A 27,408-nucleotide genomic window follows, 5' to 3' on the forward strand; every position below is an offset into this window, starting at 1 on the left:
TAAATTTCTAAAACCCCGCTTCTTCTCCCCGCCCTACTCACATTTCATTTGCCACTCCGAACAACTAACTCAATTCCCCCGACCCGATCCCATCTCCGTCTCTCTCTTTCTTTCTACGCCTTCTCACTCCAAAATCCCTCTCTCTCCTTCTAGGGTTTCTCCCCAGTTCCCAATCCCAACTCTTTCCCCACTCTCTGCTTCTCTACTTCTCTACTTCTCTCTTCCACTAATTCTCAGGTTTTCTCTTCTTTCCAACTTCCATGGCGTCTCAACACCTACAACATAACAAACCAGAGGATGAAGCTCCTCCTGTCCAGGGGAAACAGCATCACACTAACCAACCCGAAGACCCGGAAAAAGAAGACACTGACGTGGCTGTCATAGAAGAAGCTTCTACTGTGGAGGGCCCTCCTGAAGAGCTAAATGGTGATTCTAAGCCCGAGGAGATTAACGAGCAGAAGGGCGACCCCGAAATTCTTCAATCAGCTGTGGAACAGGGCACTGCTGCTAATGACAATTCCGAAGATAAGACTGTCGACAAGAAAGGCGAAGTCAGCGCAGAGGAGGAAGGAAGTGAGGAACCCAAGACCGATACGAAGAAGGATAAAAGAACGTCTGCCAAAGCCAGGAAGAAATCTGCCGAGAAGATAGAGTTAAAAGACCCGGTCACGCCCACAATTGAGAGGCCAGCCAGGGAGAGAAAGACAGTAGAGCGGTATTCCGCGCCATCCCCAGGCAGACTGGGGAGGTCTTCTGCAAGCAAAGTTCTCTCAATTGAGAAGGTATGTTGGTGTTCATTGTATGTTTTCTTGACGTCTGGGGAGCCTTTTTTTTTTCTTCCTTAAATTGCGCTTCTTGTGTCTCAGGGCCGCGGCTCTAGCCTCAAGGATATTCCAAATGGTATGTCTTGATTGTCATGTAATACTGTCCATCTCAATTCAGATAAATGCTTGCTGTTCTTTAGTAGTTGACGTGGGCTAGTCTTGTCTCCTGCCACTCTTATATTTATCATTGTTTCAACTATGGCGTCTTCTTCTAGTCCTTGTCGTGGCCGTTGTTTTTACAGAATTCTTATTTTTTACCTTTAACTCACGTGATCTGTTAATCTGCTCGATCAGTCGAGTGCAGACTGTTCTATTATATTTAACACCATCTCTTACTTTTACTTTATTTTTGGTACTGATATATTTCTTCTTCATCTCACCATTGGATTGTCGTTCTATCTGTTGTTTAACTTTTCCAGTGCAGCTTCTTTTAACGGTCTTCACTGCATTATTGCCCTATGTCTCCATTTTTCTTTTTTTATCTGACATCGCTTGTGTTTGGTTTTCAAGTGCAATACAACTCAATCTGGGCAGTTATATCATAGACTCGAGGAATCCTTGAATGATTATGCTTGTTAAGGGGGAAATTGTCTGTAGATGTGAAAGGACTTAGAAATTTGAAACTGTTACGATAAGCCACCCTTGGTTGGTCAAATGTTCAAATTCAATTGGTTTGGAGACCATTAGTAAACGTCTTAGAAGTATTCATGCATGTGTTGACTGAGTGTTTGCGTGTTTTTATATAGTTCAAAACATTTTTTTAGCTTGTATGCTTAAATCGTGTAGTGGTTCATCAGTCTTATCGTGTCCGAGTCTGATCTTGTGAGAATCTGCCTTGCCTCGAGCAAATTGCATTGTTCTGGACTTCAAAACTAATGCTGTCTGGAATTTCTCTTGTAAACCTACTATGGTCTTTTGAATGTACTTATCCTTTGTAGCTAACAATGAAAACTATTTTAGTGGCTTTCAAACTGTCAAAGAGAAAAGCTGATGACAATCTGCAGCTACTACATACAATTCTGTTTGGAAAGAAAGCAAAGGTGATGAAAATATATATCTTTTTTTCTTTGCAGCTATTTTGTTGTTGTAATGTTTCATTTTTAATTATCCATTCTATCTTTACTTTGTTAGTGTTTTGTAGTAAATTTTTTATGCATATTGGAATGCCTATTTTATGCAGGCTCAAACCTTGAAGAGGAATATAAGCCAGTTTTCAGGTTATGTTTGGATTGATAATGAGGTATTTCATTATCTACCTTTTACTGTCTTTCTTATAAGGAGACTTGAATGATTGCATAATTTGTTTCAACTATGTGTTGTAATATGACCTCAATTGAAAATGTAGTATTAATTTCTCATTTTGCAGCTGTATACGTATTTTTGGTTCACGTGTTCATGTGTTGTTGACAGGAAAAACATAGGTCAAGGNAATCAGCTGTGGAACAGGGCACTGCTGCTAATGACAATTCCGAAGATAAGACTGTCGACAAGAAAGGCGAAGTCAGCGCAGAGGAGGAAGGAAGTGAGGAACCCAAGACCGATACGAAGAAGGATAAAAGAACGTCTGCCAAAGCCAGGAAGAAATCTGCCGAGAAGATAGAGTTAAAAGACCCGGTCACGCCCACAATTGAGAGGCCAGCCAGGGAGAGAAAGACAGTAGAGCGGTATTCCGCGCCATCCCCAGGCAGACTGGGGAGGTCTTCTGCAAGCAAAGTTCTCTCAATTGAGAAGGTATGTTGGTGTTCATTGTATGTTTTCTTGACGTCTGGGGAGCCTTTTTTTTTTCTTCCTTAAATTGCGCTTCTTGTGTCTCAGGGCCGCGGCTCTAGCCTCAAGGATATTCCAAATGGTATGTCTTGATTGTCATGTAATACTGTCCATCTCAATTCAGATAAATGCTTGCTGTTCTTTAGTAGTTGACGTGGGCTAGTCTTGTCTCCTGCCACTCTTATATTTATCATTGTTTCAACTATGGCGTCTTCTTCTAGTCCTTGTCGTGGCCGTTGTTTTTACAGAATTCTTATTTTTTACCTTTAACTCACGTGATCTGTTAATCTGCTCGATCAGTCGAGTGCAGACTGTTCTATTATATTTAACACCATCTCTTACTTTTACTTTATTTTTGGTACTGATATATTTCTTCTTCATCTCACCATTGGATTGTCGTTCTATCTGTTGTTTAACTTTTCCAGTGCAGCTTCTTTTAACGGTCTTCACTGCATTATTGCCCTATGTCTCCATTTTTCTTTTTTTATCTGACATCGCTTGTGTTTGGTTTTCAAGTGCAATACAACTCAATCTGGGCAGTTATATCATAGACTCGAGGAATCCTTGAATGATTATGCTTGTTAAGGGGGAAATTGTCTGTAGATGTGAAAGGACTTAGAAATTTGAAACTGTTACGATAAGCCACCCTTGGTTGGTCAAATGTTCAAATTCAATTGGTTTGGAGACCATTAGTAAACGTCTTAGAAGTATTCATGCATGTGTTGACTGAGTGTTTGCGTGTTTTTATATAGTTCAAAACATTTTTTTAGCTTGTATGCTTAAATCGTGTAGTGGTTCATCAGTCTTATCGTGTCCGAGTCTGATCTTGTGAGAATCTGCCTTGCCTCGAGCAAATTGCATTGTTCTGGACTTCAAAACTAATGCTGTCTGGAATTTCTCTTGTAAACCTACTATGGTCTTTTGAATGTACTTATCCTTTGTAGCTAACAATGAAAACTATTTTAGTGGCTTTCAAACTGTCAAAGAGAAAAGCTGATGACAATCTGCAGCTACTACATACAATTCTGTTTGGAAAGAAAGCAAAGGTGATGAAAATATATATCTTTTTTTCTTTGCAGCTATTTTGTTGTTGTAATGTTTCATTTTTAATTATCCATTCTATCTTTACTTTGTTAGTGTTTTGTAGTAAATTTTTTATGCATATTGGAATGCCTATTTTATGCAGGCTCAAACCTTGAAGAGGAATATAAGCCAGTTTTCAGGTTATGTTTGGATTGATAATGAGGTATTTCATTATCTACCTTTTACTGTCTTTCTTATAAGGAGACTTGAATGATTGCATAATTTGTTTCAACTATGTGTTGTAATATGACCTCAATTGAAAATGTAGTATTAATTTCTCATTTTGCAGCTGTATACGTATTTTTGGTTCACGTGTTCATGTGTTGTTGACAGGAAAAACATAGGTCAAGGGTAAAGGAGAAGCTTGAGAAGTGCGTCAAAGAAAAATTGGTGGATTTTTGTGATGTGCTAAATATCCCAATAAACAAAACCACTGTAAAGAAGGCAAGAATTAGAGCCAATATCTTTACTATAGCATGTGTTGAAACTTTTTGTTCTGTCTCAAATTTTTCTGGTCTTATGTCTTCAGGAGGAACTCTCAGCAAAGTTATTAGAATTTTTGGAGTCCCCACATGCTACAACTGATGTTTTGCTGGCTGACAAGGAGCAGGTTTTATTTAACATTGTTTTTTGTGCAACGTCAATTGTTAGACTGTTAAAAGCTTGATGTCTGTCTGTATTTCAGAAAGGCAGAAAGCGACGGAGGGCCAGTTCAGGAAAGGTCGTTGGTTCTGGAGATTCTGCAGAAGTACCTGCTAAGGTATTCATTCTTTAGTATTTAATGGTTTTATTTGTACTCTTTTATGGCATTAAAATTTTCCATTTCTTTGGGTTTGATGCCTTGAAATTTCCAAATCGTTCAATTGTTACATTGAACTTTTGAATACCTGGCATGTGTTGGGGGTTCAGCATACAAATGTCCAAAAGTGATTAGTTGGTTCTGTAATGTTCTGATTCAAATTCCCAACTTTGTTGACATTGTTTTCTTTTGTGAGATCTGCTATTTAACATGCGATTATATATTACTACATGTAAGAGAAGAAGAAACTCTAGCAGATTTGCAATTAGTTAACGGGCAACGGCTGGTAACCCATTTGTGAATAAAAAGATGTAAAATTTTCCAGAGGAACATGTAAATTGTACAATGAAATGAAGGTAAAACCTCGCTGGTATAGAACATTGAAATATCAACTGCACACGTACGGGAATAATGGGATTAACATCAATTAACTCTCCAATGGGATTGTTTGCTAAAATAGATGTCTGCATTATTTAGTATAGAGGGTTAAGGCTCTTTACCATTTTTATGTTTTTGGGAATTTACCAGTTTGTGTCTAACCTTTGTTTTGCTGTTCGTTGACACATTATTACTTATTTTCCCACTAGAAACAAAAATCACAGCCTACAAAGAAGAGAAAACAGTCGCCTGTTGCTGAGGAGGAAGAGGATGATAGAGTTGAAACTTCAAATGAGAAGGATGATTCTCACGATAAGGATGGCAATAATGATGACGATGTGACTGCATGGAAAGAAGAGAATATTGAACAAGATAGATCAGACGAGGATGACAAGACACCAGAGCCAATGCCTAGTCCGAAGAATTTATCCAAGAAGGCTGGCAAAGATGATTCTGGGTCTAAACTTGTCGAAAAATCTTCTACAAAGAAAACTGCTGCAAAATATGCCAAAGGTGCTGCAAAATCCACAAAAAAGTCATCTAATTCAGCTTCAAACAAAATTGATGCTGGAAAATCTGCTGGCTCACCATCAAAACCAAAGGGCACGTCAAGAAAGCAAAAAGTTGAGGAAAAGAAGCCTGTAAAGGAAAAATCTTCGGGCAAGAAACGAACAAGCAAAGCCCCTGCAAAGGTTTTGGTTGAAGAACAAGGTAAAATGCTTAGCTCCTAATCATTTGTCTTTTAACTATTGTGATCATTCAGTTTCTAATCTCTTCTTTTTTTATTTCCCGGGGGGAGGGGGTAACGTCATAATTTTTTAGTTTCTTATTTGAAGTTTGTGGTTTAAGATCAGGGGTATTAGCATTTTTCAATGATTTTGAAAGTATAAGCACTTGAACTTTATTGGGTATCCTTGTTTTTTGGGAAGAAAACTCATGGCTATCCTTCTCTATGATATCAGGCAAGGGAAGAAACAGCAAGAAAGTTAAGAAAGAACCCAGCAGAGAGGAGATGCATGATGTTGTAGTTAATATTCTGAAGCAAGTGGATTTCAATACTGTAAGTTCAAATTTCGGTTAGGTTGGTTTGTTGTATGGATAGTTATAAATTATGCGATTGTCAATTCTTACTTTCTTATATTTTTCATGTGCAGGCAACTTTGTCAGACATTCTGAGTCAACTTGGTAAGTTTTGTGTTGTTACAACATATTGATGAAAGAGATTGGGTGTTGATTTTGCTGACATAGCAAGTGTTGTATTAGGTACCCACTTTGGTGTGGATTTGATGCATAGGAAAGCAGAGGTGAAGGATATTATCACAGATGTGATAAATAACATGAGTGATGAGGAAGAGGAAGAGGAAGCCGAAGCCGATGATGATGGTGATGGTGGTGATGAGACAGACAAAGACAAAGACAAAGACGAGGATAAGGATGCTTAGAGATTGTTTAATGGAATATGCTTACTTTTCAGTTGAGAAAGCATCATAGAACGGATTCCTGAACGATGATCATCCAGCCCCGTTTGTTTGTATGATTGTTACAGTTAATGTCTACATATCTCTGCCACCGTCTGTATAATGTATCATGTATCATGCATCATGTATCATTATCATGTAGATTATTTAGCATTTTTGTATGTTACCTTAGCTTAGCTTAGTCCCATTTTTTTCCCCTTCCCCCACAAACCAATTGTATTTTAGCCCTCTCCATAGATTACTAATTTACATTATTATAATGCAAAGCTGTTCATGGTGAGTTCCTATAGCGAAGTTGATGTATATGTTTCTCATAACAAGGCTTGAAGGAGATGGGATTTTATCCTAAATTATCTTTAGTTTTGCGTGTATGGAATAAATTAATGATATATTAAACATATAATTACACAGCCCATGTCTAGAATAAGCTGATTTAGCGCGGGAAAGTGGGTGAACAGCCCACGCTGAATAGTCAATACAATGAGCTGATTTGGCCGGGGAAAGTGGGTGATCAACAAGTTTTCTTTTTTTTTTTTTTGTTTTCTCTTGAAGAAAAAAGAAAAAAAAAGGCGGCGATGGGCCTGGGACCTTGGGGGTATGTGGAGAGAGTTGGGCCGCCAACCCTCACCAACCAAACCAAGTCCGGCTCGCTCCACTCTCAGAACAGGACAAACACAAAACAGAGTGGTGGACTGAAATTAGGCACAACCTCCACCCATCTCGCTTCCTACTTCTGCTTTATATATAATAATATCAACTCCACTCTTTCCTACTAACCCCCACCTCCTACAATCTTCCTCTTTGAATTTTGGGTCAGATGGCGGACTCCGGCACAAAGGCTTCTCAACTCAACGTCAAGCAGCAGCAGCCCACTCTGATCACTCCTGCAGAGGAGACCCCAAATGGTCTCTACTTCCTCTCCAACCTCGACCAGAACATTGCCGTCATCGTCCGCACCATTTACTGCTTTACCTCACAGTCCAGAGGCAACCAAGATGCTGCCCAAGTCATTCAAGATGCTCTTTCCAAGGTGCTTGTTCATTACTATCCCCTCGCTGGGCGGCTCACCATCAGCCCCGACAGGAAGCTTATTGTGGACTGTACGGCGGAGGGCGCTGTGTTTGTGGAGGCTGAAGCGGACTGTTCCATTGAAGACATTGGAGATACAACCAAGCCTGATCCCCACACTCTTGGCAAGCTTGTTTATGACATCCCTGGCGCTACCAACATACTTCAGATGCCTCCTCTTGTTGCACAGGTTTCACGACTACCTCTTTATTTATTGCCTCCTTATATACAAACTTTGGTGACTAAGTTCAAATGGTTTCGCCAATGTTACAATGTGGCAGGTGACTAAGTTCAAATGTGGAGGATTCGTTGTGGGGTTGTGTCTGAATCATTGTATGTTTGATGGGATTGCGGCAATGGAATTTGTGAATTCGTGGGGTGAAACTGCGAGGGGATTGCCTTTAGCCGTCCCACCGTTTGTAGATAGAAGCATTCTCAAAGCACGAGAGCCTCCTCTGGTCCAATTTCCCCACCACGAATTCGCTGAGATAGAAGACATATCAAACACCTCCGAGCTTTATGGAGATCAAGAGATGCATTATAGGTCCTTCTGTTTTGAGCCGGAGAAGCTGAATAAGCTCAAACAGAAAGCGTTGGAAGATGGGGTTTTGAAGAGGTGCACCACATTTGAAGCGCTGTCGGGGTTTGTGTGGAGGGCAAGAACAGAGGCTCTCAGAATGCAGCCCCATCAACAAACAAAGCTCCTCTTCGCCGTCGACGGAAGGTCTAAATTTCAGCCCCCAATACCAAAAGGGTACGCTGGAAACGCCATCGTTTTAACCAACTCACTATGCAGCGCCGGCGAGCTTCTGGAAAACCCACTGTCGTTTGGGGTGGGGGTGGTTCAGAAGGCGGTGGAGATGATCACAGATAGCTACATGAGGTCGGCCATCGACTACTTCGAAACCACGAGAGCGAGACCATCTCTGGCGGCGACTTTGTTGATCACAACTTGGTCAAGGCTGGGTTTTCAAACGACGGACTTCGGGTGGGGGGAGCCGGTGTTTTCAGGGCCGGTGGCGTTGCCGGAAAAAGAGGTAATTCTGTTCCTGTCACATGGGAAAGAAAGAAAGAGTATAAATATTCTTTTGGGGCTTCCGGCTTCCGCCATGGAAATCTTCCAAAAGGCGATGCAAATTTGAATGGAGAAATGATGTGGAAGGATGATTTTATTTTTATTTATATTTATAATTCTTGTGATTAGCCACATTTTTCCATGAATGTTCCTGTGCTTGGTTTATTAATCTTCTATCCAATAAAGTTGCTCCTTTAAAAAAAAAAGTTTGAGTTTATTTACCCCTCTCTATTCATAATCATACTCAAATAAATAAATTTAATAAAACCATGTCAAATGTTTTATTTTAAATAATTAATTATACGTGTTATATTTACAAAAATTAAATGCAATCCTATCACACAAAAATTAATAATTATATTATGCCAGTATTTTTTTTTTATAATTTCAAGTTCGGGATAGATATACCCATACAAATATGAAAAAGTGTAAAAAATCTAAAGCTAGTGAATTAAATGAATATATAATGTTTTATTTACTACAATAAAACATATCGTTTTAATTAAATATAGTTAAGTTTTAGTAATTATAAATTTAATTTTAACTAAACAATACAAAGAAATGTATGCTAGTAGGAAATATTGATGAAACAATGGTTAAGAGCCAAATCACATTTTACTTTCANAAAAAAAAAAAAAAAAAAAAAAAAAAAAAAAAAAAAAAAAAAAAAAAAAAAAAAAAAAAAAAAAAAAAAAAAAAAAAAAAAAAAAAAAAAAAAAAACTAAAAAATGAGTCAAGTATTACAAGGAAATTCCACGTGTTCGCTGACGTGGGCTACGCGACTAAATGAGAATCCGAAGCCAATGCGGTTTTGGGCTTTGGCTCCAATTATTCTTATTGATTCGGAAAATTAACTAACCCGTCCTCCGAGTTCTCCTTTCCCTTTTTTCCTTTTTTCCTTTTGGCAACAGTTCCTCGCCACCGTCGTTTTCCTCCGTCGTAACCTCTGTTTAGAACTGGTACCTCCGATTCTGCGAAGGCATTGCCTTTTTGTCTTATTCTGAACGCTCATATGGAAGACTGTGTTAAGCAGGAACTCGCTGAACCTTTACGTGCGCAAGAAACAAGCAACAATCACGAGGTATCAAATGTGTTTCCCGCCTTTATCGAGCTTAGCAGTGACAGCGAGTCGGATTCCGAAGATTCCGAGCAGGAAGTAGTTGACGGGATTTTAGGAGGAGTTACGAGAAGCATCGGACTCCCGAACGGCGTAGATGGAGGATTTTTGAAGAAGAGGAGGCTGAACGAGTTGGGAGTTATTTTGCCTCTAGGTTTTCTTCCGCCCGCGGCGCTCGCTGGAACAGATGTCGTGGCGGTTCCTTTGCCCCCGTCAGAAGAGGCGGCTACGGGACAAGTGGCGAGGACTTCGAACGTTAATGCTTCTGCTTGTAAACAGTTTTGGAAGGCAGGAGATTTTGAAGGAGCTCCTTGTAGTAACTGGGAGTCATCGTCGGGTATGTCTTATTACCATGCGTTCCCATATTGAGTCCCATCATTCCGAAAGATAAGTTTAAAATTTAGCCAAGTTTAATGAATTCGGAATGCTATTTCCAATATCTGGAATTGAGAGTTCATCTTTTATGGAATCATCTTCGTTCTCATATGTCAATACTTAGGATGAAGGTTCTCATATACATAGCAATTTTATTTTTCTTATTTTCCAAAGAGGGGGAAAAGGGGGGAAAAGCATAAAAAAGAGTGACAGCGCGATAATGAAGCCAAAGATGAGAGAAACTTCCATTGAAAGAGAACTCAAATATTCATTTTGGTATGAGTTACCTGGAAAGCCATCCCAAAAAACTGAAGTTTCTGTTGTTATCTTTCTAGATTGATGGATGTTGTCCTTTTGGATTGATGACTTGGCGGTGTTATCTTCCTGAATTGATACACAATGATATTGTTATCACTTTGTAGCTTATCGAAGCATCTAGATTATCTTTTGTGGGGCTACCAATGCTTATTCCCCCGATGGAGTTGATGCTTTGGATTGTTTGTGTTGCACTGATGTGTGTCATAGATTGTCTCTCTAGCTCAAATTTCATTGCACAGCTTCGTGGCAAGTTGCCTTGGAGTGTGCTACTGATTTGCTGATAAATCTTTGAATTTAAGCTTAACTCTTTCAAGGATTTTATTTATAGGAATCTAGTCTTTCATGTGGTTTCTCCTACATTTAAGTTCCATCTCAGATTTTGTTGGTCACGTATCTCCTTCACGTTGATGCTTGGATTCTCAAATCCATAAAGGCTCGAAAACCAGTTTTGAAAATTAAGCTTACTCACCAAACAATCATCCCAAAATTTTATAATGTTTCCTTCCCCCAACTTTTTTTTTTATAAAAAAACTACACATTTCAAACCATTATTTCTGCTAAGCTTCAATCCTAGAGAACAAGAGATAATGGAAGGGATAATCACTTACTCTTTGGTTACAGAATCTAAAAAGAATTATTGAATCTGCCAAGGTCTGCACCTCCATCTTTTTAAGTATTCGCCCTTCTATTATTTCTATCAAATAGATTTGCTTAAACTTCTGCAAATCTGATTTTTTTTTTCACATTCTTTATTGTTAATCCTGCCTTAAGTTTTATGGCCCCTCACCATTATATTTATAGAATTTACTGATAAAGATATCAATTAAAAAGAAAATAAAATTCCTTCCTTTATCCAAATAGAATAAAAGGATGTTAATTTAATTTGGCACTGGGAATTTGCTGTTGCAAATGTTCTTTGAAAACTTAATCGATCTTCTTCCCATTCTTCTGTTGGTATTTAACTTTGATTGTATTTATGTCTCACGCTTAACTCTAATTCTGCTGTAGGTGGCATGGACCACGTTAGGGTTCACCCCAAGTTTCTGCATTCTAATGCGACCAGTCATAAGTGGGCCCTCGGAGGTAAGAATGCTTGACACAAAAATGGTTTCTGAAAGTCTCATGAAGTTATATTTTGATCGAGCAATGATTTACATTGGATGTTATACATGGATTTTAAGATATTTGATTCATGCATGCAGCTTTTGCTGAGTTACTAGACAACTCATTAGATGAGGTACCTCACTTTTCCTTCTCATTGTTTTTGACAAAAATCATTTCCACTAATATTTTTCCCATCCCTTAACTGAAGGTTTGCAATGGAGCTACTCATGTTAATATAGACGTGCTTGTGAATAAGAAAGATACGACCAGAATGTTACTGATTGAAGGTATTAAGTTTGATTGGTAGATTTTAGTTTTATTTGAATTTTTAATCAGAAACAGAACTAAAATGCTTTTCCATAGAGAGTAACGATTCCTCACTAAAAATATATAAAGTAATGATTCCATAGTCTCAACCTCGTGGGTGGTATCCTCCTCCCTCCTCTCTGTACTTTTTCCCCTCCATTTGTTTGGCAGAGTGGGAGATAAGCACTTGAAATGTGTGTATGGGTGGGTGATAAAAAATCAACACTCCTAGCAAGATAGGTAGAAAAGTGGGAGGAAAGGTGTCTCCTGGGGTTTGTTTCATCCCCCCTTTCTTGATTGGGATTATTTTGGCATTAAATATTTCTACCTTGACTTTCTCGTTGGTGGGATCAACAATCAATTTCTCATTTGGAACCTATTGTTGATAAGTAAATCCGAGTTGGATATATAGAGAAGTCTTTTTTAGACAAAAGGAGTCTTTTGTAGACCTGCTCTTGCTCTATCAATCAAACCTTGATATCCTAGCAAGGGTGCTAATCCCTTGAAAAAGTTGGTAAGGGAGTTCATTAGATGAAGGCAACTATTGTCATGGTACCATTTAGTTAAATGGAGTTAGACCTCCCTTCTAACATCTCAAAGAGGTCTGGGACTAAGGCGTTTGAGTTAAAGAAATGGACAAGGCTTCTCAAATGAAAAGTTGATGTGGACTCCTTCATCAACTTGAACAATTCTTCTGACTTTCTTTGAGGCTATGTCAGAGCTGAAGATTAATGGACGAACTTGCCAACTTTTGGGTCTAAAATGTGATATTGATAAGTTGAATAGATGGGCTTCTTTGGTTGGGTGTGATGTTGGGTCGATTCCTTCATCTTATTTTGGCTTCCTTTGGTTCATAGCCTTAGAAACAGTTTGTTATGGGTTCTTATTGTAAGAGTCAAGGGTTTCATCTTGGAAGAAAAGATTCTTTTTGAAAGGGGCCAGACTCACTCTCATTCCGTCTATGTGGAGTGATATCTCGAGCAAGTTACCTATTTCTTTTTAGTATTCTTGTGTTTGTGAGTACGCCTCTAGAGAAGCTTATGCGGGATTTCCTTTGGGGAGGGATTGGATAAGGGAAAGGGTTGCATTTAGTTAGGTGGAGGGTGGTGACATAACTTGTTCATGAAGGGGGTTGGATATAGGAAATTTAAGGGCCTTAATAGTGCGTTCCTAGCTAAATGGCTTTGGTGTTTGTATCTCTAGTCTAATTCCCTATGACAAAAAGTTATTGTGAGCAAATATGAGTTGAGGGGCTTCCTTTTTTTCTTAGTTTGTTTCGTGGGTGATGGGAGAGATATTTATTTCCAGGAGGGGGGATAACCCCTTAGCTCCATCACTTGTCCCTTTAGATCCTTCTTCTGTATCATTTATCCTTGATGAACTTTTCGATGGTGAATGTGTATCCAGGCTCTATGATCTTTCTTTCTCTCGTTTAGGGGTCCCATCATTCTTGTTTGATGGAGACACGTTGGTTGTTGTTGCCCTCCTCACATTGATGCATCCCTCATGGCAAACGAACTCATAGATGAGAATGGGAAAGAAAAATGAAAAAGGTGGTCATCAAACTTGATATGGAAAAGACCTTCGACAAGGTTGATTGGACTTTCCTAAAAAACATTCTTGTGGCAAAAGGCTTTGGCTCAAAATGGCGAAGGTGGATACAAAGGATGCATCTCATCCACAAACTTCTCCATCATCATCAACGGAAGACCGAGAGGGAAGCTTTATGCCACATGAGGTCTCCGACAAGGAGATCCACTATCCCCTTTCATCATGGTAATGGATTGCCTCAGTCGCGTACTGAAAAAAAGCAGAATACGAAGGGAAGATAAAAGGTTTTCAGATTGGTAATGAAGGCTTAAGCATCAACCACCTTCAGCCTGCGGATGACATAATCCTCTTTTTTGACTTGGCAGATGCCTCTTCCATAAAAAAAAACATGATCGAGACGGTAAAAACCTTCGAAGGATTCTCTGGACAAAATATCAATCTCTAAAAAACAGAGAGCAAGGGCATTAATATTAGCACGGAGATTATTGAAGAATTTGCTAGCATACATAGTTATAAAAAGGGAGAATGATCGAATATGTACCAAGGACTACCTCTAAAAGGAAACCATAAATGAGATTATTATTGATAAAATAGAAAGAAGGTAGAAGACTCACCCTAATACAAGCCATGTTATCCAACCTACCCACCTACTACATGTCTCTATTTGAAATGCCACAAAAAGTGGCCGCGGATATAGCAAGATTATTCAGAAACTACTTGTGGAAAGATGGCTTACACCTTGATCGATGGAATATTATAAACCTCCCAACAGAAAAGGGAGGCCTTAGTCTTTTCTCGATAAAGAAGAAGAACAAAGCCTTGCTCGCCAAATGGATATGGAGATATAATCACGAAGAAAAGACCTTGTGGAGAAATCTTAAAAAGGCCAAATGTACACCTACATGAAACAAAAATCAACCCCCGCCATCTTCTACAAAAGGGCCTTGGAAGTACATAAAGAAACAACAAAACCTCATCACAAACTGAACTTTCCATAGGGTGGGTGTGGAGGAAGCACATCATTTTGGGCCGACCCATGGATTGAAAATACCACGCTAGCCATGAGGTCCACTTTTGACAAGCTCTCTCATAGCAAAAAAGCCACGACCAAAGAAACGTGGAAGTTTTCGACAAATTCTAGGACCTGAAGCTTCGTAGGAATTTAAAGGAAAATGAAGCAATGAAATGGGCCGAATTAAGCCTCGATCTTGTCCTTGTGGTATTGTCAAACGAAACTACAAAATCCTTGATGATGGACATGGGGAAAAAGTAGAAGCAATAAATCACACACTAACAAAGGCGATGGAAAGGATATCATCCTATGAATGCGAAGTTATTCCTTTGAGAAATAGCGCATAAAGCCATTAGCACAAGTGAAAATCTAAAAAAAAAAAAAAAAAAAAAAAAAAANAAAAAAAAAAAAAAAAAAAAAAAAAAAAAAAAAAAAAAAAAAAAAAAAGAAGGAAAAAAGGTCTTACATCACTCTTTCTCCAAATTGGTGTCCATTTTGTAAGAAAGAAAATGAATCACAAAGCCACTTGTTTATGCAATGTACATATGCTCAGAATTTCTGGACAACGATTCTCAATATATTCAAATGACATCTTACATTTCCTAGGACAACGATTCTCAATATATTCAAATGACATCTCACATTTCCTAGGGAGGTAAAGGATCTATTGGACATGGCTTTAACGTACCACCCTTTCAAAAGCCCTACCATGAAAAAATCTCATCATGGCTTTCTTTTGGAATTTGTGGAAAGAAAGAAATTAGAGAATATTAGCAGAAAAGACACAGACTTATACAATACTTTTTGTCAGTGTTGTTTACCACTGTCTAATATTTTTACTATATATACCACTGTCTAATTTTTACTATATAGGAAAATTAGAAATTGGATCTACGCCTTTGAAAAAGATAGACTGATTAACTTGGGTGAAGGGCAAGACAGGATGTTGCGGTCACTTGATTCTGCTGCTATGTTCTCTTCCAATCTGCTATCCTCCATCTAACCAAATCTAAGAACAAGTGAAACCCCCCCTTGCCGAAAATTATTTGGAAGTTCAAGGTCCCTAAAGAAGTAAAAATCTTTTTTGGTTACTTTGCTATGGAAGCCTGCCGATAAACTCCAAAAGAAGTTCTCTAAATGTCCCTCAGTATTGCATCTGTAATAAGAAAGGCGAATCCTTAAATTATATATTTTTTTATCACGGCCCCACTTGCTCTCAAGAGGTGGGTGACTTTTGCTGAAGGAGTTTGGTCTATTTTTTTTTTGTCCCCTTAGCATATAAATGATTGGGTTTTGGAATGTCTTGTGGGTTTTTGTGACAAAGCTAGCTTTCATCACCAATGTGCAATAAAAAAGCGAGAGCCCATCATAAGGGAAGCTTATAGAAGCCTATAAAAGGGGAACTGATTACAAAAAAAATAGGAATTATGAAAATGTTGTCCATCTTTGAAGAATAACTGAAATGATAATATAATAGAATTCCTTGGTCTCATACATCCAAAGAGAGACGTTGATCCTCGTTGTTGACCACATTTCTCTCAAGGACTCCCAACTTATATTTCTCTCAAGCCAAAGTTCCAAAATGTGCCATACTTTTAGGGCTCCCCTGTCTTGACGGCAGGTGGAGCCTTCATCGTCAGACAATAACAACAAATTTTGTTCCCAGCCAAAAGACAACAAGTTGGTGTTATTCTTCTCGTATCTACATAATATATAAAGACAACAAGTTGCAGTGTGCTTTCAGACCTGTCTTCTATAGAGGTGTAGACCCCTGAAGATGTTGTTCTTTCTCAAAAAAGAGGAAAAAAGAAAGAATGATGAAAAGAAACAAAGGAAAGAATGTTTCAAGGGGATGAAACTAATAGTAAATAGGATTTTTTTGGGACTCAGAGTTTTCTTCTTCTTGGTCTTATGCAAATCTTTTCCATGGGGAATCTTATACTTCGGATGTGTATGAATATCACATCTCCCCTTCTTGTACTTTCTCTGGTAATGAAATTTTCATTTTCGTCGTGTTGGAAAGTTGTGGATTGCTTGTAGAAAAATGTCAATTTTTCTGTAAATTTTTATTGCTACATCACTTGTATTTGACTGTGTTGCAGATAATGGTGGTGGGATGAGCCCCGACAAAATGCGTCACTGCATGTCATTGGGCTATTCAGAAAAAAGCAAATTAGCAAACACTATTGGACAGTGTAATTTGCCACCATAAATCAAAAGTTTCATCTTGTAGTTTTTAATCTCTTTTGAAAGCATTTTTATTTCATATCTTCACAGATGGTAGTNAGTTTTTAATCTCTTTTGAAAGCATTTTTATTTCATATCTTCACAGATGGTAATGGTTTTAAGACTAGTACTATGAGACTTGGAGCAGATGTAATTGTGTTCTCGCGTTGTGGAAAAAATGGAAAAAGGTCTGTTTTGTTTGTTTGTTTATTATTTTATATTTTTTCTCTCCATTTTCTACAACTTTATCCTTAGGGCAGATAGTTATGGTAAAACATAATCAGAGTTAGAAAACAAATCGACAATTTAATTTTTTTTTGCTTTAATTTCTGTTTTCATTCACTCCCTCGAGGGGTTTGTATTTTTATGCATTAGTTTCTTTTCATTTGAAGCCTTCAATGTAAAGTTTTGTCTTTTGTTCAATTATTTTCCTTTAGTTTATCTTCTACGGTGTACTGATTGAACTCTCTCGGCAGTGGCACACAGAGCATTGGATTACTGTCCTATACATTTTTGAGAAGCACTGGAAAGGAAGATATCATAGTTCCAATGGTAATGACATTTACTTGTTTATTTAATCCTATTTATTAACCTTCATTTCAATTAATTATTTCATATATGTATATAAATATATATAGGTATGTCTGAATGTGTGTATTTATATTTTTATAAATTATGAGGGAGAAAAGGATGGAGAATCCACCATTTCTGTTTCAAGTGATCTTGGATCAATAGGATGCTATGGATTATTTGTCTATGCATCTAATATGTGCTGTACAACTTGATATGCAAATGCCTCAAGTTTTTCCATGGTTGGCTTTTTATGTTCATAGCCTACCTTCTTATTTCTCTGAAGTTAAATGAGTAGTTAAGAACTTAAAACTTAATAGTTATTGTTGTTGTTGTTGTCATAATTATTTTTATTGTAATTTTTTTATATCTATGGATTGGTTATATGTTTAAGATGTATGTTATAGAATTAGCCGAAGAAATAATTGCGTTTCATTGATTTTGGGTAATGGTTGCAGGAAACTAGACCTTTTGATTCGAAAGACTCTTTCTTTCTTCTCTCCTACACCACGTTACTAATTTCTTTTCTAATAAGCTAGCAGAATACTAATTTGTTTACTCTAATAATATTTTAATTTTTTTTTTCTAGAGGTGTCCTGCTCTATTGAAATGATCACTGTTTCTCCATCTCTTGCTTATCATGAAGTCGTTGCTTCATATTGTGCACTGTGCTTTTAAGCACTAGGTCTGTGTGGCTTGAATTATAGTTTTGAATTGGATTATTGGGCACCGTCTGTTTAGTCGTTAAATTACCTCTGTTATATTTTGATCATGTAAGATAGAAGTAATATATTTCGAAACTTGTACTCCCACTGATAGTTTATGTACTTGAATTGTAATAAAAGCTTGACTATGAAAGGAAGGGAGGTGAATGGACCAAGATAGTGCGATCTTCTCTTAGTGATTGGAACAAGAATGTAGAAACAATTGTTCAGTGGTCTCCATTTGCCAGTGAAACTGAACTTCTTCGTCAGGTGATGCTTTATTGTTCATTTGGGATACGTTCGTCATATTCATTTTTATATTTTTTTAACTTCTTACAAATTTCTTCATTAGGTTTAGGGTTCCTTTTTGTAGGTTTGGTTTTTTGGATGCCCTTGTATTCTTTCATTCTTTTTCTCTCAATGAAATCTCGATTTTTTTATTAAAAAACAATTCTTCATTAGGTGAACTGAGTTCTTGCATGGAGTGGTATTGGTTTGAAGATTTTTCCTGTTCACTGTGGTCATTTTCTTTCATTAGAAAACTAAGCTTTCTTCAGGAAGAATAAAAGATATTTACAGCTTTTCTTTGGATGATATGAGAAATTGCAGAATCTTAGAGGATTTTTTTTTGTGTTGATGGATTTAAAAGGTTTCCCCACAAACGAAGGGATTACACAAAAATCTTCTAATGGGAGATAATTAGAGAAATAGTAGCTTGGCTTAGACGACTATAATGGAAATTAGTAAGTATTTATCTTCGCATTGTTCTTCTTGGTTAACTGATTATGTTGCTTGGCATGTTTTTCAGTTCTATTTGATGAAAGATCATGGAACTCGCATTATTATATATAACCTCTGGGAAGACGACCAAGGACAGTTGGAACTGGATTTTGATACTGACCAACATGTATACTACATATATATTTTACTTTTTTTTTTACCGCATACTAATTTTGTCAGTATCTTTAAATTAATACTTAACCAATATTTTGTTAGTATCTTTAAATTAATACTTAACCAATATTTTGTTAGTATCTTTAAATTTAATACTTAACCAATATTTTGTTAGGACATCCAAATAAGAGGCGTCAACAGAGATGAGAAGAATATACAAATGGCAAAAAAATTTCCCAACTCCCGGCACTTCTTGACTTATCGACATTCTTTGAGGGTAATGCTTCATGTGACTAATGAGCAGATGTTCCGTTAATTTGGCTTGAATAATTGCCTACGTGGTTTTAACTTCTATTTTTCTGCAACTGCTTGGAATAGTCTTCACTAATTTGAAATTTGGAAACTCAAAATAATGCATTTGGAGTTCATCTTTTAAAGGCGACCAGAAGATGCTGACGATGCTCTGTGAATGGAAGAAAGCAATTATTTTTTTCATTCACTGAGATTAATTAATTCTGTTGATATACAATATAGGTTTTTTTAGAGAGGTTAGAGGTGTTATGATGAGGTTTGGGAGATGGTGAGGTTCTATGCGTCTTTGTGGACCTCGGTATCTAGTCCCTTTTGTAATTATGATCTTGGTTTGATTTTGCTGGATTGAGGTCTATTTATATAGTTAGCTCTTGGACTCCTTTTTGTTTTTTAGCTTGTTTTTTTCATATACCCTTATTTTCTTTTATTTTTCTCAATGAAAGCTTGGTTCCTTACGAAAAAAGTATTAAATCTCTAGGGTTATGCTTCAATTCTTTATTTGAGGCTTCCTCCTGGTTTTCGTATTATTCTTCGTGGGAGAGATGTCGAACACCATAACATAGTGAATGATATGATGATGTCCCAAGAGGTCACGTACAGACCTCAACCAGTTGCTGAGGGGGTTGTCAAAGATACAAACGTAATGCTCTTGATTTTCTTTTCTTTCTTGAATGTTCATATTTGCTATGCTCTGCGGTGCTAACTGCTTGCAGATGTTGTTCTCAGATGGTTGCAGTTGTAACCATTGGGTTTGTGAAGGATGCAAAGCATCACATAGATGTTCAAGGATTCAATGTTTATCACAAGAATCGACTGATTAAGGTATGCATCTCTTCTATGAGAGCTTGATGATTATGGATATATATATATATTTTTTTTTTTTTTTTATATACCAGAAATGAGCCTTTTCATTGAAGAAATGATAAGAGACTAATGTTAAAAAAATACAAAAATTAGAATAGAGAAAGGAAAAATTGAATACATAACAAGACAACATAAAATAAAGATTTAGAGAATAAAAAAGCTTCCCAATTAAGGTAAAAGTCCTGCAAAGAAAATGGAATGATTTGGAAAGTGAGCACCAAAAGCTATAGTTGTATTTCTTTGGAAGTGCTTAGTTCAAGTTTTTCTTCTNTTTTTTTTTTTTTTTTTTTTTTCTTTAGTTCAGCATTTGGACGTGATTACCATGGCCATTCCTTTCATGTGTTTTTATTATAACTATGATAATTTTTATGATTAATGTGAACTAGAGAAACTGTTGATGTTGTTAAGGTTTTCTTTTCTTCCTAATTTTTAGTTTTAAAATATTTTGACAATGAACTTGAAGTTTTCGCTGACATTTGAAACAACCTTTAGGGACAACGAACTAATTAACCTCCAGAGACAAAACAAGGCAACCTAACTTGCCAGAAAGTTTTCCATTTAGATCTCATCTCATTAGTTGAATTATTTTGCAATGATATGGAAAGTCCAAGAATATGCCATGAAGCCACATAAGATCCTTTTGTCTCTTTCGTGCCAAATTTCAGAACCTAATAGTTTTGACAATGTTGACCCAAAGGATTCTAGATCTTCCTTTAAAGCTATGGCTGGAAAGGAGCATAAAAATTATAATATGCTTGTTGAAGATTCCAGGCGCAACATGTAAACCATTAGTTTTTTCATATTTTTTGCTTTTTTAATTGATTTTCAGGGCTTTCTGAGAAGTACACTTCTGATTATGCAATTATGCTTTTCCCCACATGTTAAATATGAATTGAGTCATTAATGTTTCTGATTAAATTTTTTTATTTGCCAGCCATTTTGGAGGCTTTGGAATGCTTCGGGAAGTGACGGTCGTGGAGTTATAGGTACTGTTTTGGCATATTTATTTACTGATTAATTCACTTATCAATAGAAGATTAATAAAAAAATGGAAAAAATGGAAATCTGATGTGGTCCATGTTCTGATAGCTCAATTATGCTGCAGGTGTTCTAGAAGCAAATTTTGTTGAACCTGCCCACGACAAGCAGGGTTTTGAGCGAACAACTGTACTTGCAAGACTTGAGGCACGGTTGATACAGATGCAGAAGACTTACTGGTTTGTTACTATGGTTAATCACTAGGTGGCATAATTTCAGCTGTTATCCATTCCTGAACCTATTATTTTGTCCTTTAGGGCTTCCTATTGTCATAAGATCGGCTATGCTCCAAGAAGAATTAATAAATTTACCAATCAGTCTCCGGATAGAGGTACATTGGTGTTTTTCGTTAGCTTTTCTTCTAAAACAGTCGCAAACTTTTCTATGGTTAGGGATCAATTTGTTGCAAAACCAATTGTTTATCCATTTCTTTTTCAGTGATGTGAGTGATGATGTGTGCTAAATGTTATCATGGAGTGTCATCTGTCACCAAGTCAATTCCATTGGCCCTCTGACATGTTTACCTAACTTTTGTAGAAAGTTCCCCCGATGATTATTCTTTGCAATCTTCACCTCAATCAAGAAAGAAAAGTGGAAAGACACCTGATAAAGTCTATTCAGGAAAAGATTCAGAAAAGATTCAGAAAACAAAAGACTGTAGATATGTGAATGGGGATTCAAGTAAAGACAACAACAGCAGTATGGCCCCTGAGCAATCCAGGACACGACCATCTTCTAAGCCACCTTCACCTTCTCCACGAGAAGTTTGGGTGGATAGCCTGCATGGAGGACAGGCAAACAGTATTGGCAATGGGACGTTTCATGAGAAGGAACCTCATGGAAATGATGTTTCAGTGACGATGGAAGTTTCTTCAAATGGAGGAGTCAGTCAAGCTCAGGAAGTTGGATCGGGCTCAAGAGGACCCCAACTGAAGGTATATTATATTTTTATTTTTGTTTCTCATATCCAAGTGGAAGCAAAACCTTAATTGGCTGGCATAAAATAGATGGAACAGTAGATACTTCTTCCAAATTCTATGCATTCTACATGGCCCCAAGGTTTAGGTACCTTAAATTTACATTTTTATTTCACACTTTTTTCAATTCCTTGAACTAAATAACTCGTCAAATTGGATTTATGAAAATACACCACATTCAATCTTCATGTTTTTATGCTTGCTGCTTGTGCCCATGCTTTCAGTAATGTGAATGGTAATCAAATGCACCTGGAGATATTATTTATGTTTTTCTATATAAACTTGGAACAGTATTGATTTAAGTTTGCATTCCACTCTGGCAGGGAGGAGATGTAAACACTAATGAGCGTTCCCTTTCAAGTTCTGAGTTCCACATGCTACAGCAGGTGAAGGGAGAAAATGCAGAATTGAAGGAGAGGTCTGCGTTCTTTCTTCTGCTTATATAGTAATTGGCATTGTCTGGATGCCACTAAATGTTGGCGCTTCATGTCTATCCCTTTCGCAGATTACAGAGAAAGGAAGCCGATCTCAACGAATTGCAGCATGCAAGAGATAGGTGTAAATCACTTGAGGCTCAGGTGCGCATTCTATTTATGTTCTTCTATCTAGTATGTACTGCTGAATCAAATGGTGAATGCTTCTGTGATGGATCTATCAATTAAATTGCATTCCTCTCGTCGTGGATGAATTTATTGTGAGGACTCAATTTGATAGTGCTAGCATTACATGGTGTTTGCCCCATTTGGTCATTTGTTGGGGAAAACGCGTTGGTGGATTGCAGATTATACGCCAGTAGAGATTTTGAACTTAACTTATCTTAGTTTCCAATAGGATTTTCACAAATTATAAGGCTTAAACGATGTAACATTCTTGAAATTTAATTTGTTCCCTAATGTGATCCAGCTTAAAGCAGCAGAGCTTAAAATTGAGGAATTGAATAAAGAACAAGAAAGCCTAATAGATATTTTCTCAGAGGAGAGAGATCGAAGAGAAACTGAGGAGAGAAATCTGCGAAAGAAGCTCCAGGTGAGGTTACCACCGATCTAGTTGTCTTTCTCTGCTTGCTTTTGTCTTGCAATAAAATTGTTCTTGCTCTGGGCGTCTACAGGAAGCATCCAACACCATTCAAGAGCTGCTAGATAAGATAAGAATACTGGAAAAACGTTAGCTCCTTGTAGAAACTTGGAGCTCTGGAGTTACCATTAACATTCTTTTGGCGGCACCTTCCTCATCACCGAATTCTCTCACGCCTATCGTGGCAATTGCCAAGCTAGGCCCTTGTAAACGAATACCGTCGATGCTGTTCCTGCAAAATTACTGTAAATTCCGTGTAGAGGAGAGGTATCAAACTGAAGAAAGTCTTGTAAATTGAAACCGAATGCAATCAACCGAATCATTATTCCTGCAAGAAGTTTCCAGTGGACACATTTACTGACCAATTTTGTAGATATATATTTATATTACAATGTGGTTTGGTTTCTTCTATGTATCATTCAAACCCACACCCTTAGGTGAGGTGTGATGGTAGTAACAGACGAATTGAGAAATGGTAGAAAGAACGCAATAATTGTATGACAATGAAGGTCTTCCATTGCATCTACAGCATCCAGAGCAAGAGCCTAAAGAAACAATTCTTTACCCAATTCCATTTATACACGAGAATGAGGCTGAATCGCAGGGATTGTGTTTCAAAGTATGGAACAGGAGCAGACAACCTTCTGGGGTGATGTATCATCGATCTTTTTCTCTGTTCAGAGGGATCATCATTCACATATTTAAGTAATGAGGATTTAGTACATAAGTGCACCCATCAAGAAATTTAATAGATGACAGAATTAGGACTCGATTGATTTTAAATTGAAATATTGTGATGAGTTCCGTTCATGTTTTTATTTTATAGCGCATTTGTTCAAGGCTAGAAATTAGGTACATTTTGAGCAATATGATTTTTTTAAATCACCAACAAACAAATTCCAGAAAGCAGCCTACAAGACGATTAAGTAATATGATTTAATGGCATTGAATTTACAAATATAATAAGCAAATCCTAATTGCTTAACTTAACAAACAAATAATTTACAGTAAAATGATTTAGGATAGATGAATATGTTTCTAAGAAAAGTAATTTTAAAGATGGCCTTCTAGTAAAACTGTGTTCCAGCTCCAAAAGGCAACTTCTAGCCTCCACACATTGGCTTAATGGTAAAAAAGGTCAATGAATGCAAGTTAGCCACCAAGTTGAAATTTCGTATTCTACAATTTAAATTGACAACTGAATGTTGGTTAAATAGATGGCCTGTTAGTCGCAAATTAGCTCTAAAAAAACGCAAAATTTTGCATTGTTCCATCTTATCCATTATTCCTCTATTTTACGTAACTGTTTTGAATACGAAAAAAAAGTCTACAGCGAAACTGAAAGATAACTTCTGAAAGCACATGCGAGTGTTTGATCAGAAAAGTAGTGGGATAAAAACAGTCTGAGCGTGGAGCTGTGTATGGGCAACTTAAAAAATGATAAATTGAGGCTCTCTGAGCTAAATGGGCCTAAATGGTGTTGGAGGTTTACAGTAGCCTGGAAGATGTGAAATCAATTGGTTTCTAGCACTTATGTGAAGGGGGGGATTGAACTGGTATGCAAAACCAAAACAAAGGGGAATTATAGAAGTCCTAGGGGTTATGTCTCCAGATGGATTTCAACAATCAGTAACGAGAATGGAACAAATTTTCAGTAAAGGCAAACTTCCCAAGAAAAAATCAAGAATCAAGGGTGGAAAAAGGCAGTGAGGAAACCAAGAGGACCAGGAAAAGTTAATGTTGAGTGGAAAAAGGCGTTCTTTTCTAAGGGTGATAGTAGTTTGGAAAAGTTTGGACCAGTCACTGTTGAGTGGCTTCTTATTTGTGTTTTGGGGTCCCAGTGGCTATTAGTAAAAGTTTGTGCGAAGTTTATAAGAGATTATCTTCAAGGGGTTATTAAGTTGGATGAGTGTTGACATTTGATTGGGTATCTTCGAGGGGTTATTAAGTTGGATGAGTGTTGACATTTGATTGGGTGGGAGGTGGTTTCTAAGCTGACCAGGACTTGGGTATGGAAACCTCTCCCTAGCTGATACGTTTTAAAACCGTGAGGCTGACGACAATATGTAACGTGCTAAACCATACAATATTTGCTAGCGGTGGGCTTAGGCTGTTACAAATGGTATTAGAGGCAGCCCCTAAGGGGGTGGATTGCGAGATCCCATATCAGTTGGAGAAGGGAACGAAACATTCCTTATAAAGGTATGGAAACCTCTCCTTAGTAAACGCGTTTTAAAATAATGAGACTAACGGCGATTTGTAACGGGCCAAAGCGGACAATATCTGCTAGTGGTGGGCTTGAGATGTTATATGGGCATTTAGAATGAGGCTTTGCAACGAGGCTTTGAAGGCCAAACACTTATGGTGTCTCCCTTTGGAATTGATGGCTAGAATTATTGAGAGCAAGTAGTCTCCATTCTAAAAATGGGCCCCGAGTGATTCCGTGTAGAGATTTGTAGAAGGAGTCAGAGGGCTTGGATCACATTCTCAGAGATAATGGTTGCTATAGCAATTTGGAACAAGTTTTTGGAGTCTTAGGGTTGTACTCTTTAGAGATCTTTGTTTTTTTTCTACCTTATGAGGGGGTTTGGCTTGAGGAGAGACATAGGATAATTTTTAGTGGGTAGAGAGGTCTTGGAAAAAGGTCCGGTACTCTGTAAGATTTGTTACTTTCCTCCAATGCCTATTTCTAAGATTTTTTGTAGTTATCCTTTGGATCTGATTTTCTTGGATTGGAGCCCTTTGTTATTCAACCAGTTAGTTTTTTGACAGCTCCTTCTGATGAGCTTTATAGTAATGATCTTTAATGCCTTTTTTAACATCAATGGAATGTTTATGTTTCCTATAAAAAGAAAAGAAAAAAAAGATCCCCTAATTTACTCTTTAATTTTTTTCAATCAAAGTTCGTTTTTCATTATAAAAAAAGAGGTGAATTTAGCTGAAAGCCATTCTCCTTTCCAGAGTTTGATCTCAAATTGATTTAGTAATTACTCCTTTAATGAAGTTTCTTCTAAGGCTTCCTTGGGCTTCTTCATGTACTTACATAACATGAAGCAGTTTTCTTATGTCCCACAGGAATTTCTTAGTTGGGAGGCTTTCTTTCTTTATTTTCCAATGATCAATGGAAAGTTCTTTATCTGGTTGAGCATATGTGTGTTTGTAGCTGGAGGCATACAGGATCCTAAGGAAAGCTTCGTTTGTATGTCACCTAAATAAATGTTGGTAAAACATAGACAAAGAATTACCGGAATTCAGATGGCAATTCCAACTCTCAAGACCACGACCATACAAGTTGGCAAACTATAGAATAATGCAGAAAAGGTAAACGAAAACATATAAAAGTAAAATGTAAAGAGGAACGATCTATGGACAAGAAATTATATATATAACTAAAATCACAACGAAAATCACCTGTCTTGGCTTTTGCTAGGGATGGTTGTACAACAACATGCATTATAATAACTCCTCCCGTGAACTCACCAAAAGGTAATTTACACTGACCAACAGTCTTATTATTTTCCAAAATTTTGCCCGAACTGATCAGTTTTACTTCACTGGCTGCCTTTGGAGTGACTGTTTTGCCTAACAAAAAAATAAAAATAAAAATAAATAAATAAACCGAAAGGTAAAAAGAAAAAAAGAATTAATATATTGACCAATTCATAGAGCGTGTTCGGGAGAAATCTAGAGAATGAAGTATGTTAATAAGAGACTCCAAACTACGTGTGTAAGAGTTGGATTTCAACAGCTTCTAATAGAACCGATAGATATTAACAATTCCACATACGTCCAGAAGCACACAAGTAAAGGAAGGGACTTAAAAGAAAAAAGATCAAGAGATCTGCTACATAGAATAGAGAACACCGTAATCACATATGCATTTTTGTGAAAGAATGATGAAAGATATCCAAATGTCAGAAATCACGCTAATAAAGTATCTACAAGGGAGAATAATGAAGAGTAAGGTCCCAACCTTTGGGCCAATCAGACACTATTCTCTGCTTAAGCACATCAACCGTCGAGGCGGAGGAGTATCGAAATGGTCCAACATCAGAACCATCGTACAGCCTGAACTTGATGTCAATCAAATCGTCCTCCGGCATCTGATTAGAGTATTCCTCGGAAATTGTTCGAGTGTGTGATCCCGACGTCGGATTGATAAGGAAACGCGCTCAAGTAATCCGGTGCCCTAGGAGGCGCACAGCAATTCCAATAGCAAAGAAGCTAAAAGGATTATGGATGTGAATACCAAAAACGATCCGGAAAGGAAATAAACTCTTTAGAAAGTCAAAAGAGGAGACTACCAGAGGGAAGAGGTTGGGAGGCGGTTCTTTCAAAACCAGCCAGAAGATTATTATTATTATTATCATTATTTTTAAATTGATGTATCTATTAATATTATTGAGGTGGAGAAAGGACGCGGTCTTCAGCACTCTCTCTGGCATTTGGTCCGACGTCGCTGCGCTTTGGAACCATACGATGTCGTTTTAAGTG

At 37.3% G+C, this 27,408-nt stretch overlaps 4 protein-coding genes across 5 annotated transcripts; 3 read left to right on the forward strand and 1 right to left on the reverse strand.

The window, feature by feature from the left end:
* Positions 1-6,623, forward strand: LOC111793476 (protein DEK-like). Of its 2 annotated transcripts, XM_023675378.1 has the most exons (12): positions 1-525; positions 2,299-2,555; positions 2,640-2,673; positions 3,558-3,637; positions 3,778-3,837; positions 4,008-4,118; positions 4,204-4,284; positions 4,360-4,434; positions 5,061-5,562; positions 5,814-5,911; positions 6,006-6,036; positions 6,115-6,623. In XM_023675378.1, exons 1-12 carry the CDS (start codon positions 261-263, stop codon positions 6,291-6,293), a joined length of 1,773 nt encoding a protein of 590 aa, XP_023531146.1. In that variant the 5' UTR covers positions 1-260; the 3' UTR covers positions 6,294-6,623. The 2 variants fall into 2 exon arrangements, with proteins under 2 accessions (XP_023531146.1, XP_023531147.1); XM_023675379.1 differs by lacking the exons at positions 2,299-2,555; positions 2,640-2,673; positions 3,558-3,637; positions 3,778-3,837 and adding exons at positions 867-900; positions 1,785-1,864; positions 2,005-2,064 and having other exon boundaries at positions 1-782.
* Positions 6,624-6,977: 354 nt separating this feature from the next.
* LOC111793477 (omega-hydroxypalmitate O-feruloyl transferase-like) lies at positions 6,978-8,591 on the forward strand. Its single transcript, XM_023675381.1, has 2 exons — positions 6,978-7,587; positions 7,679-8,591. Exons 1-2 carry the CDS (start codon positions 7,147-7,149, stop codon positions 8,537-8,539), a joined length of 1,302 nt encoding a protein of 433 aa, XP_023531149.1. The 5' UTR covers positions 6,978-7,146; the 3' UTR covers positions 8,540-8,591.
* Positions 8,592-9,306: 715 nt separating this feature from the next.
* LOC111794019 (protein MICRORCHIDIA 7-like) lies at positions 9,307-23,319 on the forward strand. Its single transcript, XM_023676121.1, has 20 exons — positions 9,307-9,926; positions 11,291-11,365; positions 11,485-11,519; positions 11,595-11,673; positions 16,358-16,450; positions 16,588-16,669; positions 16,958-17,033; positions 17,897-18,025; positions 18,564-18,662; positions 18,825-18,926; positions 19,440-19,601; positions 19,688-19,783; positions 20,760-20,811; positions 20,931-21,042; positions 21,121-21,194; positions 21,401-21,798; positions 22,164-22,258; positions 22,346-22,418; positions 22,744-22,866; positions 22,949-23,319. The coding sequence occupies exons 1-20, from the start codon at positions 9,485-9,487 to the stop codon at positions 23,006-23,008; spliced, it is 2,457 nt and encodes an 818-aa protein (XP_023531889.1). The 5' UTR covers positions 9,307-9,484; the 3' UTR covers positions 23,009-23,319.
* On the reverse strand, positions 23,205-27,285 carry LOC111794020 (membrane-anchored ubiquitin-fold protein 3-like). The gene is made up of 3 exons (XM_023676123.1): positions 26,888-27,285; positions 26,326-26,496; positions 23,205-23,587 (listed from the first exon to the last, which is right to left on the reverse strand). Exons 1-3 carry the CDS (start codon positions 27,015-27,017, stop codon positions 23,529-23,531), a joined length of 360 nt encoding a protein of 119 aa, XP_023531891.1. The 5' UTR covers positions 27,018-27,285; the 3' UTR covers positions 23,205-23,528.
* Between the last annotated feature and the right edge of the window lie 123 nt (positions 27,286-27,408).

This window comes from Cucurbita pepo, chromosome LG04, assembly GCF_002806865.2.
Source record: "Cucurbita pepo subsp. pepo cultivar mu-cu-16 chromosome LG04, ASM280686v2, whole genome shotgun sequence".
Classification (NCBI taxonomy): Eukaryota; Viridiplantae; Streptophyta; class Magnoliopsida; order Cucurbitales; family Cucurbitaceae; genus Cucurbita; species Cucurbita pepo.

Bases quoted from the DNA above. Each gene is read 5' to 3' on its own strand.
- LOC111793476 (XM_023675379.1), top strand. From the start codon at position 261: ATGGCGTCTCAACACCTACAACATAACAAACCAGAGGATGAAGCTCCT. The intron at 783-866 runs GTATGTTGGTGT...CTTGTGTCTCAG, and splicing joins AAGTTCTCTCAATTGAGAAG to GGCCGCGGCTCTAGCCTCAA. The intron at 6,037-6,114 runs GTAAGTTTTGTG...GTGTTGTATTAG, and splicing joins AGACATTCTGAGTCAACTTG to GTACCCACTTTGGTGTGGAT.
- LOC111793477 (XM_023675381.1), top strand. From the start codon at position 7,147: ATGGCGGACTCCGGCACAAAGGCTTCTCAACTCAACGTCAAGCAGCAG. The intron at 7,588-7,678 runs GTTTCACGACTA...ACAATGTGGCAG, and splicing joins TGCCTCCTCTTGTTGCACAG to GTGACTAAGTTCAAATGTGG.
- LOC111794019 (XM_023676121.1), top strand. From the start codon at position 9,485: ATGGAAGACTGTGTTAAGCAGGAACTCGCTGAACCTTTACGTGCGCAA. The intron at 21,195-21,400 runs GTACATTGGTGT...TAACTTTTGTAG, and splicing joins CAATCAGTCTCCGGATAGAG to AAAGTTCCCCCGATGATTAT. The intron at 22,419-22,743 runs GTGCGCATTCTA...AATGTGATCCAG, and splicing joins GTAAATCACTTGAGGCTCAG to CTTAAAGCAGCAGAGCTTAA.
- LOC111794020 (XM_023676123.1), bottom strand. From the start codon at position 27,017: ATGCCGGAGGACGATTTGATTGACATCAAGTTCAGGCTGTACGATGGT. The intron at 26,497-26,887 runs GTTGGGACCTTA...TTTTTTTGTTAG, and splicing joins AGTGTCTGATTGGCCCAAAG to GCAAAACAGTCACTCCAAAG. The intron at 23,588-26,325 runs GTGATTTTCGTT...CCCTCTGAACAG, and splicing joins CCTAGCAAAAGCCAAGACAG to AGAAAAAGATCGATGATACA.